General features: G+C 47.2%; 1 protein-coding gene across 1 annotated transcript in view; it reads right to left on the bottom strand.

Annotated features, from left to right (window-relative positions):
- Positions 1–12,396, bottom strand: part of LOC306981947 (arf-GAP with GTPase, ANK repeat and PH domain-containing protein 1-like) — a gene marked incomplete at its 5' end in the record, with an annotated part of 80,219 nt that overhangs the window by 29,885 nt on the left and 37,938 nt on the right. Inside the window, 3 exons of the mRNA XM_079581687.1 lie at positions 6,849–6,983; positions 8,446–8,568; positions 11,323–11,488. Of these exons, the coding sequence (XP_079437813.1) occupies positions 6,849–6,983; positions 8,446–8,568; positions 11,323–11,488 (424 nt within the window). The remainder of the gene's footprint in view (positions 1–6,848; positions 6,984–8,445; positions 8,569–11,322; positions 11,489–12,396) is intronic.

Genomic DNA, 12,396 nt, shown 5'->3' with positions numbered 1-12,396 from the left:
TGAAGCTCCTCTGTGTCTGCAAGAGGAGAACCAGGAGGTCAATACAGGAGGAACATCTGAACCATGAAGCTCCTCTGTGTCTGCAAGAGGAGAACCAGGAGGTCAATACAGGAACATCTGAACCATGAAGCTCCTCTGTGTCTGCAAGAGGAGAACCAGGAGGTCAATACAGGAGGAACATCTGAGCCATGAAGCTCCTCTGTGTCTGCAAGAGGAGAACCAGGAGGTCAATACAGGAACATCTGAACCATGAAGCTCCTCTGTGTCTGCAAGAGGAGAACCAGGAGGTCAATACAGGAACATCTGAGCCATGAAGCTCCTCTGTGTCTGCAAGAGGAGAACCAGGAGGTCAATACAGGAGGAACATCTGAACCATGAAGCTCCTCTGTGTCTGCAAGAGGAGAACCAGGAGGTCAATACAGGAGGAACATCTGAACCATGAAGCTCCTCTGTGTCTGCAAGAGGAGAACCAGGAGGTCAATACAGGAACATCTGAACCATGAAGCTCCTCTGTGTCTGCAAGAGGAGAACCAAGAGGTCAATACAGGAACATCTGAACCATGAAGCTCCTCTGTGTCTGCGAGAGGAGAACCAGGAGGTCAATACAGGAACATCTGAACCATGAAGCTCCTCTGTGTCTGCGAGAGGAGAACCAGGAGGTCAATACAGGAACATCTGAACCATGAAGCTCCTCTGTGTCTGCAAGAGGAGAACCAGGAGGTCAATACAGGAGGAACATCTGAACCATGAAGCTCCTCTGTGTCTGCAAGAGGAGAACCAGGAGATCAATACAGGAACATCTGAACCATGAAGCTCCTCTGTGTCTGCGAGAGGAGAACCAGGAGGTCAATACAGGAACATCTGAACCATGAAGCTCCTCTGTGTCTGCAAGAGGAGAACCAGGAGGTCAATACAGGAACATCTGAACCATGAAGCTCCTCTGTGTCTGCAAGAGGAGAACCAGGAGGTCAATACAGGAGGAACATCTGAGCCATGAAGCTCCTCTGTGTCTGCGAGAGGAGAACCAGGAGGTCAATACAGGAACATCTGAACCATGAAGCTCCTCTGTGTCTGCAAGAGGAGAACCAGGAGATCAATACAGGAACATCTGAACCATGAAGCTCCTCTGTGTCTGCAAGAGGAGAACCAGGAGGTCAATACAGGAGGAACATCTGAACCATGAAGCTCCTCTGTGTCTGCAAGAGGAGAACCAGGAGATCACTACAGGAGGAACATCTGAACCATGAAGCTCCTCTGTGTCTGCGAGAGGAGAACCAGGAGGTCAATACAGGAACATCTGAACCATGAAGCTCCTCTGTGTCTGCAAGAGGAGAACCAGGAGATCAATACAGGAACATCTGAACCATGAAGCTCCTCTGTGTCTGCAAGAGGAGAACCAGGAGGTCAATACAGGAGGAACATCTGAACCATGAAGCTCCTCTGTGTCTGCAAGAGGAGAACCAGGAGGTCAATACAGGAACATCTGAACCATGAAGCTCCTCTGTGTCTGCAAGAGGAGAACCAGGAGGTCACTACAGGAGGAACATCTGAACCATGAAGCTCCTCTGTGTCTGCAAGAGGAGAACCAGGAGATCAATACAGGAACATCTGAACCATGAAGCTCCTCTGGGTCTGCAAGAGGAGAACCAGGAGGTCAATACAGGAACATCTGAACCATGAAGCTCCTCTGTGTCTGCAAGAGGAGAACCAGGAGGTCAATACAGGAGGAACATCTGAACCATGAAGCTCCTCTGTGTCTGCAAGAGGAGAACCAGGAGGTCAATACAGGAACATCTGAACCATGAAGCTCCTCTGTGTCTGCAAGAGGAGAACCAGGAGGTCAATACAGGAGGAACATCTGAACCATGAAGCTCCTCTGTGTCTGCAAGAGGAGAACCAGGAGGTCAATACAGGAACATCTGAACCATGAAGCTCCTCTGTGTCTGCAAGAGGAGAACCAGGAGGTCAATACAGGAGGAACATCTGAACCATGAAGCTCCTCTGTGTCTGCAAGAGGAGAACCAGGAGGTCACTACAGGAACATCTGAACCATGAAGCTCCTCTGTGTCTGCAAGAGGAGAACCAGGAGGTCAATACAGGAACATCTGAACCATGAAGCTCCTCTGTGTCTGCAAGAGGAGAACCAGGAGGTCAATACAGGAGGAACATCTGAACCATGAAGCTCCTCTGTGTCTGCAAGAGGAGAACCAGGAGGTCACTACAGGAACATCTGAGCCATGAAGCTCCTCTGTGTCTGCAAGAGGAGAACCAGGAGGTCAATACAGGAACATCTGAACCATGAAGCTCCTCTGTGTCTGCAAGAGGAGAACCAGGAGGTCAATACAGGAGGAACATCTGAACCATGAAGCTCCTCTGTGTCTGCAAGAGGAGAACCAGGAGGTCAATACAGGAGGAACATCTGAGCCATGAAGCTCCTCTGTGTCTGCAAGAGGAGAACCAGGAGGTCAATACAGGAACATCTGAACCATGAAGCTCCTCTGTGTCTGCAAGAGGAGAACCAGGAGATCAATACAGGAACATCTGAACCATGAAGCTCCTCTGTGTCTGCAAGAGGAGAACCAGGAGGTCAATACAGGAGGAACATCTGAACCATGAAGCTCCTCTGTGTCTGCAAGAGGAGAACCAGGAGATCAATACAGGAACATCTGAGCCATGAATGAAAAATTGGGAAAATTCTGAAATTATGTCGGGGAAAATATGAGAAATAGTAAAACAAAAAAATATGGGGGAAAAAAAGGTACAAAATAGGGTGATTTAAAAAAAAAAAAAGATAAAAAAAAAGGGAAATATAGAGTAAAGAATTGAGGAAAAAATCTTTAAAAAATGTGGGAAAATACAGAATAAATTGGCAAAAAATATGTAAATAATGTTGGGAGAAAAAAAATAAAAAAAAATAAAAAATAAAATAAAATAAAATAAATAAATATGGGGTTCTTGGGAAAATCGGAAACAGTAAAAATAGAGGAAATTGGGATAAAAGAAGGGAATTATTGTGTTTAGAATTGAGAAAACAAATTTATAAAAAAGTGGAGAAATCTTTAAAAAAAAGGGAGAAATTGGGGAAAAACTTGAGAAAAAAAAAAAGGGAAACATTTTGGGAAAATTTGGGAAACTTAGTATAAAGAATTGTGCTAAAAAATAAAATAAAAAAAATCAGAAAAAAATGTGGTGAAATGTTGGAGTATGGCGGCCGCTGTCTCCCACAAAGGAGACGCCCATATTTGGATGTCAGCGTCCTGTCGTGCTACACCTGGATCAATCATCAGGGAATAAACGTGTAAAGTTAAACCTTAAACCTTTATGAATCATCAGGGAATAAACCTGTAAAGTTAAACCTTAAACCCTTATGAATCATCAGGGAATAAATGTGTAAAGTGAAACATTATGAATCATCAGGGAATAAACGTGTAAAGTTAAACCTTAAACCTTTATGAATCATCAGGGAGTAAACGTGTGAACCTGCAGGAGCCGCTCTCCGCTTTGTGCTGAGTGAAGCGGCGTTGGCGTCGGGCCCCGGGGCCTCGGCTCAGATTGGCCCTAAATGTCAGCGCTCTGCTTTGGCGTCGCGCTCCATTACCTCCTCCATTATTCCCGTGACCCCCCCTCGCCCCCCCCTCGCCCCCCCTCGCCCCCCCCGCCGTAAATATACAGTAAATAAATGAAGATGTGGAGGAAATACGGCCGGGTCTCGCTCCGTTAGGCCGACATTACTGAGAGCGGAATATATGTAAGGGAGGGGGGGCGGGTTAGGGAGGGAGGGGGGGCGGGTTAGGGAGGGAGGGGGGGGGTTAGGGAGGGGGGGGCGAGTACAAGATCAATCACTTTAAACCAGTGCAGAGGGTTAACCTCAAACCACCCGCCCGAACCAAATCTGTCCTCTTAGGCCTTTATACAGGCCTGTGTAGCACCTCATTTGAAAGCTAAGACCCACAAAACTGATCTTTTTCCTCGTGTTGTTGCTGTGTTGTGTCACCTTTTGTATGTTTTTTTTTCTTCAATTTTTGACACTTTTTTGTTGAATTTTTGACACCTTTTTGTTGAATTTTTGTCACTTTTTTGTTGATTTTTTGTCACTTTTTTGTTGAGTTTTTGTCACTTTTTTGTTGAGTTTTTGTCACTTTTTTGTTGAGTTTTTGTCACTTTTTTGTTGAGTTTTTGTCACTTTTTTGTTGAGTTTTTGTCACTTTTTTGTTGAGTTTTTGTCACTTTTTTGTTGAGTTTTTGTCACTTTTTTTAGAAGGAGCTCCTGGTTCAGAGGGAGTTTATTCACTCATGTGTTTAAGTGGACAACAGTGTGAGATGATGCACTTCCTGTCCCGCCCCCTGCCCCCCCCCCTCGCCCCCCCTGATGTCTGTGTTCCTCTTTACTCCGCGCTTCAGTCTCCGCCGCCGCTGTATTTGTTGGTGTTTGTCTTTAATCCGTTTCCCGCCGTGACCTTTAGCGCCGAGTAAACGCCGTAATTGTTCCTCAGACGCGACACGGAGGCTAACATTTAAAACGCCGCCGAGCCTCCTCCGGGCGACCGATCGAATCAGAGCGAGCGGCGTCCGGGCGGCGCCGGGGTCAGAGGTCACGCCGAGCTGAAGACTCGCAATATTTACACCGAGGCGGAGGTTTCACATTCTGAGAGCAGGAGAGATGATGTTTCTCAGTATTTGTGACTAAGTTTAAAGTCGTCGTTTCCAGAGACCGCAGAGACCCCCCCCTCCCCCTCCAGCCCCCCCCTCCCCCTCCAGCCCCCCCCCCCCTCCCCCTCCAGCCCCCCCCCCCTCGGTGGGCGGCAGAAGACTGAGCTGATATTTGTGTGTTTTCTGGAGCGTTGATAAATAATAATGAAGTGAGTGTGATTTTAATGAGAGCCTGAGGTCAGAACCATCCACCGTCACACGCTGGAATTAAAGCCTTGTTATTATACAGCGCCGAGCGGGAGTCACCGCCGCCACGGCAACGCCACGGCAACGCCACCGCCAACGCCACGGCAACGCCACGGCTTTACTCCGGGACTCACGGGCTCGTAACACTTCACTTTAAACTCCCGCTCAGGCCGACGTCAGGCCTGGTGAGGCGTCAGGAGGAGCTCACCTGGACACACTCAGACTCTGAACCCGAACCTCCGTCTAAACACCAGCGGAGCCAAACAAACGGCTGCACCACAGACACGGAGGAGCTCATGTGGGTCACCTGGGTCGTCTGGGTCGTCTGGTTCATCAGTTAGAACTCGGGGTGTAACGGTTCACGGGGATGTATTGAGCCGGTTCGGTTCGGTCCACTTACGTACCGTTTCGGTGTATTATTTTCACTAAATAATGTCAATTTATTATGAGCGTCATATTTAGCGCCGTGGAACCAAGTTCCTACGTGAGTTTCCACACGGGCGCTATTGAGTGACGTACACTGAAGCTGCCGAGAGAAACGGCGTCACGGCAACAGCGAAAGAGAAGCCAGAGCTTGAAGACGCTCCACATCACTCAGCCCTGTTTGACTTTCCAGTTAAAACTCATGACGGGGAATCTGCGCAGTAATCTTGCTGCCAAACTACTCCTGGTATTATTACACCTTACAATATAGTTCCCCCTTTTATCCGCTTAGAAAATCCACATGTTTAATTGTGTGTAATTATACTTTGTAGTGGAACACTTCACGTAACCATATTTAAATAGGGGAAACGTGGAAGAGCTTGGAAGCTTCTATCTTGACCTGTTTTGGAGCTATAGAGGAGAGAGGGAGAGGCTAAATGCTAACACCGTCTGCGCTGTGTTTACGTGACTGAAGATCAGACAGGTCCTAAAAAACTCGTCAAAGCTCAGGTAAGAACATATCTCAGTCTGTAAGAACATATCTCAGTCTGTAAGAACATATCTCAGTCTGTAAGAACATATCTCAGTCTGTAAGAACATATCTCAGTCTGTAAGAACATATCTCAGTCTGTAAGAACATATCTCAGTCTGTAAGAACATACCTCAGTCTGTAAGAACATACCTCAGTCTGTAAGAACATATCTCAGTCTGTAAGAACATATCTCAGTCTGTAAGAACATATCTCAGTATGTAAGAACATATCTCAGTCTGTAAGAACATATCTCAGTCTGTAAGAACATACCTCAGTCTGTAAGAACATACCTCAGTCTGTAAGAACATATCTCAGTCTGTAAGAACATATCTCAGTCTGTAAGAACATACCTCAGTCTGTAAGAACATATCTCAGTCTGTAAGAACATATCTCAGTCTGTAAGAACATATCTCAGTCTGTAAGAACATACCTCTGCCTGTTCCTTTAAACGTCTCAGATTTCCTCATTTTCCTGATTTCTCTGTAACTGGTGGAGTTTTGGGACAGATGTCTCACACCAGGCCGGGCCGGGCCGCCTGTGATCAGACGCGTCAGATCTGTGTGTGTGTGTGTGTGTGTGTGTGCATGGGCGTGTGTGTGTGTGTGTGTGTGCATGAGCGTGTGTGTGCATGAGCGTGTGCATGGGCGTGCACGTGCACATGTGCCTGATGAACAGCTGGGCCACAGCTGCGCCCGCGGAGCCGCTTCCTAAAACTCTCCTTACCAGAATCATCAGGAAAATCCACTTTTATCAAACCAGTTTCACTGTGAAACTCAGAGGAGCAGAGGAGGGGGAGAGTTCAGCAGGAGGGGGGAGGAGGGGGGGGTGTAACCATGGTAACCGTCTTTATAACAGGTATTGGACAGGTCCAGGAGCTTTGACCGTTGTGTAAAAGTCTCTCTCTCCGTCTGCACCTGTGTGACCCCGAGTCTGACCCCTGACCTCTGACCTCTGCACTTGACCCCACATAAAGAACCGGCTCCGGCCGGTGCAGTACCTTCGTTGCCCAGCAGGCCGTCCGTCTTGAAGTTGCTGGTGCTCTTCTTGCGCCGGTGCTTCTTGCGGTTGGCGTGCGGGGACGGCGGCGGCTCCATCTTAGGGCTGGAGCAGACGGCGTCTCCGAGGAGCGACTCTGCGGCACAAACGAGGAGCAGGTCATTCACTTTAACCTCAACCAAATGCATTCTGTCCTCTTTGGCCTTTATACAGGGCTGTGTAGCACCTCATTTGAAAGCTAAGACCCACAAAACTGATATTTTTCCTCACGTTGTTGCTGCGTTGTGTCACCTTTTGTATGTTTTTTTGTTGTCACATTTTTGTAGAATTTTTGTCACTTTTCTGTTTCATTTTTGTTTCTTTTTTGTTGCGTTTACATCCTTGTTTTATTCTCATTTTTTGTGGCTGTTTTGGTGCTTTTTTCCCAAGAAGCTTTTTGATTAGGGTAAAGCCAAAGCCTGGACTTTTATTTTGAAACGTCTGCACAAACATGGATCTGGATCATTTTATACTGAAGTGGCACCAAAACAACAGCACATGTTTCCATGTTTCCTGAGGGTGAGAGAACATGGCGTCGCCGTGGTTACGGAGACAGATCCAGATCCTCTCTGTGTAAGAGATGAACCCGCCTCCGTGAGCGTGAACAGTCCGCACTAATCGTCCTCTTAAAGTCTCTAACGAGCGGTAAATCTGCTGGTGGCCGAGGGCGGGGCTCAGCTGCGCCTCAGCCCGGTCCAGACGAGGACTTGTCGGGTCTCGAGGCTCTTCAGAGTCCGGGCTCTGGTCCTAACGAAGGTCCGGTCTCGCTGATGACAGGAGCCGCGGGACACGGGTGAGTCTAACGAGAGCTGAGAGACTAATACTGCCGCCTGATTGGTCCATCCGGCTGTCAATCATTCATCTGCTCTGGAACTAATGTCGCCAAATAAAACCACACTTACACTTATCTGTTTAAAGAGTTTAAAGAGTTTAGTTTAAAACGGAGACGAAATGTTTCTACTTTTTCACCACATTTTTAAAATATTTTTTCTTTATTTTTCCTCATTATTACATTTTTTTTTTTTTTTTACAAATTGTGAAAAAACATTCCCACATTTTTAAAATATTTTTCTATATTTATTCCAAAATTTCTTAATAATTCAGAATTTTGTCCATGTTTTTCTCCACATTTTCCTCATTTTTCCCACTTTACCTAAAACGTTTGTCATATTTTCCCCAGTTATTTCCAGTTATTTTATTCTAACTTCTCCATATTTTTGGTCATATTTCCTGCTCGTCTTTGAAACGTCGGCTCGGTTTGTTCATCGACTCCGCGTTGATGGAGACTCAGACTGACAGCCGCCATTTTGGATCTGATGGTTTTGACGGACGGCGACTCGGGGCCTAAACGCTGCAGTTAGAGCCTTTCGCTAACGACCGCGCCCCGAGCTAACAGCGCTAATGACGGCTAACGACGCTAACGGCGGCTAAACTCACTAATGATCCACTCGGCCGAGCGAGTCCCGCTCCAGACTCTGAACTCCTTAAAGCAGGAGCTCCTTTCAAAACAAGAGCCTGAGAGAATAAACATGGGTCTGAGTGAATGAGGATGTTTTTACCGTTGTTGATGGCGGCGTTGGCGATCACCGTGGCCTCCGTCCACTGGTCGGCGCTGGAGACGCTGAAGGACCTCTGATGTCCCCCGATCTGGGACACGATGGACGAGCTGCTGCTCACGGACCCTGGACACAGAGGAGGCGATTATTTATGTATTTATTTTACTGACCTTTATTTAAACAGGAAAGTTCCACACACAGAGATTAAGAATCTCTTTCACAGAGAAGCCCCGCCTCCACAGAGAAGCCCCGCCTCCCCAGAGAAGCCCCGCCTCCCCAGAGAAGCCCCGCCTCCACAGAGAAGCCCCGCCTCCACAGAGAAGCCCCGCCTCCATAGAGAAGCCCCGCCTCCACAGAGAAGCCCCGCCTCCACAGAGCTCCAGAGCCTCAGTCATAGATTTAGGCTTCAGCTTTTAATTTCAAACAAACAGAACCCAGCGTGGTCACATGGTCACATGGTCACATGGTCACATGGTCACATGGTCACATGGTCACATGGTCACATGGTCACAGACGTTGGTCATTTCTGTGCTCACTACTGCCCCCTCAGGTCGTTCCAGTAACTGCAGCTTCTGTATAAAGCTGGTGCATGACGGCACCACAGACCCGGAGTCACACCTTCCTGACAGTGCAGGGTTTTAGAGGCAGCTGTGGTCACACGTCAGGACATGGAGGAACAGAGCTATGAGTCCTGTTTCCACCAGGGGGCGCTATTACAGCTCCATGAGGCCCAAAGAGAAGCACTTTCCTCACTGTTTACTGTGAGAAACATCCAGAAAAGCAGCAGTAGCTCCTTCCCTTCAGGCTCTGCAGACCTGTGCCTCGGCTGATCTTCACCTGACCTGGTCTGAGGAGCTGGAGTGTGAGCAGATGGAGCGGCTTTTTATGGACGCGCTTCCACCGAGTCTGGTTTAATTACGAGCCCGATCCAGGCCCCGCCCCCGAGTCTGGCGCGGCGTCCATCACCCACACGCTCACACACGGCGATTTATGGAACGATCGGGACACGTTTACGACGAGCAGAGAAATCACAGAGACATCATCGAGACGAGCCAAAAACAACGGAGCGTTTACACATGATTTACTCTGAGGAACATCTGCTCACATCTGCTGCTGCCGCCACGCACATACGTGATACATACGTGATACATACGTGATACATACATGTAGAGCTGCTCGATTATTGAAAAAAACAATCTCCACCATTATTTTAGTCATGATCGAAATAACGATTATTCAAACGATTATTTGTTGCCTTTAAATAAAAGTCTATCTTTATTTTAGGATATTGTGTAGAGGATATTTGAGGATTTCTACACTATCGTCTATCGGCCGATGGAGCTCTGACCAAAGCTCTGGGAGCGAGAGCGACAGACTCAGTAACTCTGCCCCCTAGAGGCCGTGAGCGCCACTGCAGGAGTCGTACATGTGGGACCAGTTACACAATGGAGATCATTATCTTCACTCAGACCTGGCTGTAAATACTGTGTAAGTGGAGCTAGCCCGCAGTTAGCTTAGCAGTTAGCCTGTTAGCTTCTTCTTTGTGATTCTGGTAAGGTGTTGGTGAAGGAAGTCGTGGTTTTCTGTCCAGACACCAGGGGGCGATGAAAGACCCCCCGTCATCCCATTAACACTGAATCACCCCCACAGGGACAACGGGGAGGATTTATTAAGGTAAACAAGTTACACAGTTCTGCTTTAAGACATGCCGTCAGTGTGAACCTCACAGAACCTCGTTTGAACCTCGTTTGAACCTCGTTTGAACCTCGTTTGAACCTCACAGAACCTCGTTTGAACCTCGTTTGAACCTCGTTTAAACCTCTGCAAAAGGTATTGTTGATCATCGTGCAAAATGCCGCGGCTGCAACACTATGCTTATGCTACTGTTTACTGCAGTAGTAGTACTATAGTAGTAGTAGTAGTAGTAGTAGTATAGTAGTACCTGTGCTGATCTGCAGGCCGCTCAGCTCCTTGTTGAGGCCGTTGGTTACTGCAGTAGTACTATAGTAGTAGTAGTACTATAGTAGTAGTAGTAGTATAGTAGTAGTACCTGTGCTGATCTGCAGGCCGCTCAGCTCCTTGTTGAGGCCGTTGGTTACTGCAGTAGTACTATAGTAGTAGTAGTAGTATAGTAGTACCTGTGCTGATCTGCAGGCCGCTCAGCTCCTTGTTGAGGCCTCTGGTTACTGCAGTAGTACTATAGTAGTAGTAGTAGTATAGTAGTAGTACCTGTGCTGATCTGCAGGCCGCTCAGCTCCTTGTTGAGGCCGTTGGTTACTGCAGTAGTACTATAGTAGTAGTAGTAGTATAGTAGTACCTGTGCTGATCTGCAGGCCGCTCAGCTCCTTGTTGAGGCTGCTGGTTACTGCAGTAGTACTATAGTAGTAGTAGTAGTAGTAGTAGTAGTAGTACCTGTGCTGATCTGCAGGCCGCTCAGCTCCTTGTTGAGGCTGCTGGTTACTGCAGTAGTACTATAGTAGTAGTAGTAGTAGTAGTAGTACCTGTGCTGATCTGCAGGCCGCTCAGCTCCTTGTTGAGGCCGTTGGTTACTGCAGTAGTACTATAGTAGTAGTAGTAGTAGTAGTAGTAGTAGTACCTGTGCTGATCTGCAGGCCGCTCAGCTCCTTGTTGAGGCTGCTGGTTACTGCAGTAGTAGTACTATAGTAGTAGTAGTAGTAGTAGTAGTAGTTGTAGTACCTGTGCTGATCTGCAGGCCGCTCAGCTCCTTGTTGAGGCCGTTGGTTACTGCAGTAGTACTATAGTAGTAGTAGTAGTATAGTAGTAGTACCTGTGCTGATCTGCAGGCCGCTCAGCTCCTTGTTGAGGCTGCTGGTTACTGCAGTAGTACTATAGTAGTAGTAGTAGTAGTAGTAGTAGTACCTGTGCTGATCTGCAGGCCGCTCAGCTCCTTGTTGAGGCCGTTGGTTTTGGCGTTGCCGGCGGCGACGGCGCAGGTGGACACGGCGCGCGGCGGTCGTTTCCCCGGGACCTTCACCGTGGTCCGCAGCAGATCCACCTCTTTACCGTGAACGTTCTGCATGTAGTCCTGAGAACACAGGGGTAGAACAGCTTTAGAACCAACATACATGTACATATATATATATATATCTATATGTATAACACATATATATATATACATATGTATATATATATATATATATGTATGTGTTATACATGTGAACGTTCTGCATGTAGTCCTGAGAACACAGGGGTAGAACAGCTTTAGAACCAACATACATATACATATATATATATATGTATATGTATAACACATATATATATATACATATGTATATATATATATGTGTTATACATGTGATGATGTGAACGTTCTGCATGTCGTCCTGAGAACACAGGGGTAGAACAGCTTTAGAACCAACATAGACATATATATATACATATAAATATGTATATGTATATGTACAACACATGTATATATATATATATATATGTGTTGTACATGTGAACGTTCTGCATGTCGTCCTGAGAACACAGGGTTAGAACAGCTTTAGAACAAACTCCTCACATACTTTTATCTGATTTTAATACTGATAATAACACACACCCCAAATGACCTGAGACCATGTGACCTGAGACCATGTGACCTGAGACCATGTGACCTGAGACCATGTGACCTGAGACCATGTGACCTGAGACCATGTGACCTGAGTCCATGTGACCTGAGTCCATGTGACCTGAGACCATGTGACCTGAGACCATGTGACCTGAGACCATGTGACCTGAGACCATGTGACCTGAGACCATGTGACCTGAGACCATGTGACCTGACAGAGGACGTCGGACTTCGTGTCGTGGTAACCGTGGCGACGTTAACCTGTTGCCATGGTTACCACGATAAGCCTGTTTTAAAGCAAAGGCGTCTTCATTTCCTTCCGCACTAATGGCGTCCGCGCTGGCCTCCTGCTGCCCCGTCTCTCCGCCCGCCTCTCGCTC

The sequence above is a fragment of the Gobius niger genome (assembly GCF_951799975.1).
Source record: "Gobius niger genome assembly, chromosome: 23".
Taxonomy (NCBI): Eukaryota; Metazoa; Chordata; class Actinopteri; order Gobiiformes; family Gobiidae; genus Gobius; species Gobius niger.
The sequence above is the reverse complement of the archived record's forward strand: the minus strand, read 5'-3'. Positions and strand labels throughout refer to the sequence as shown.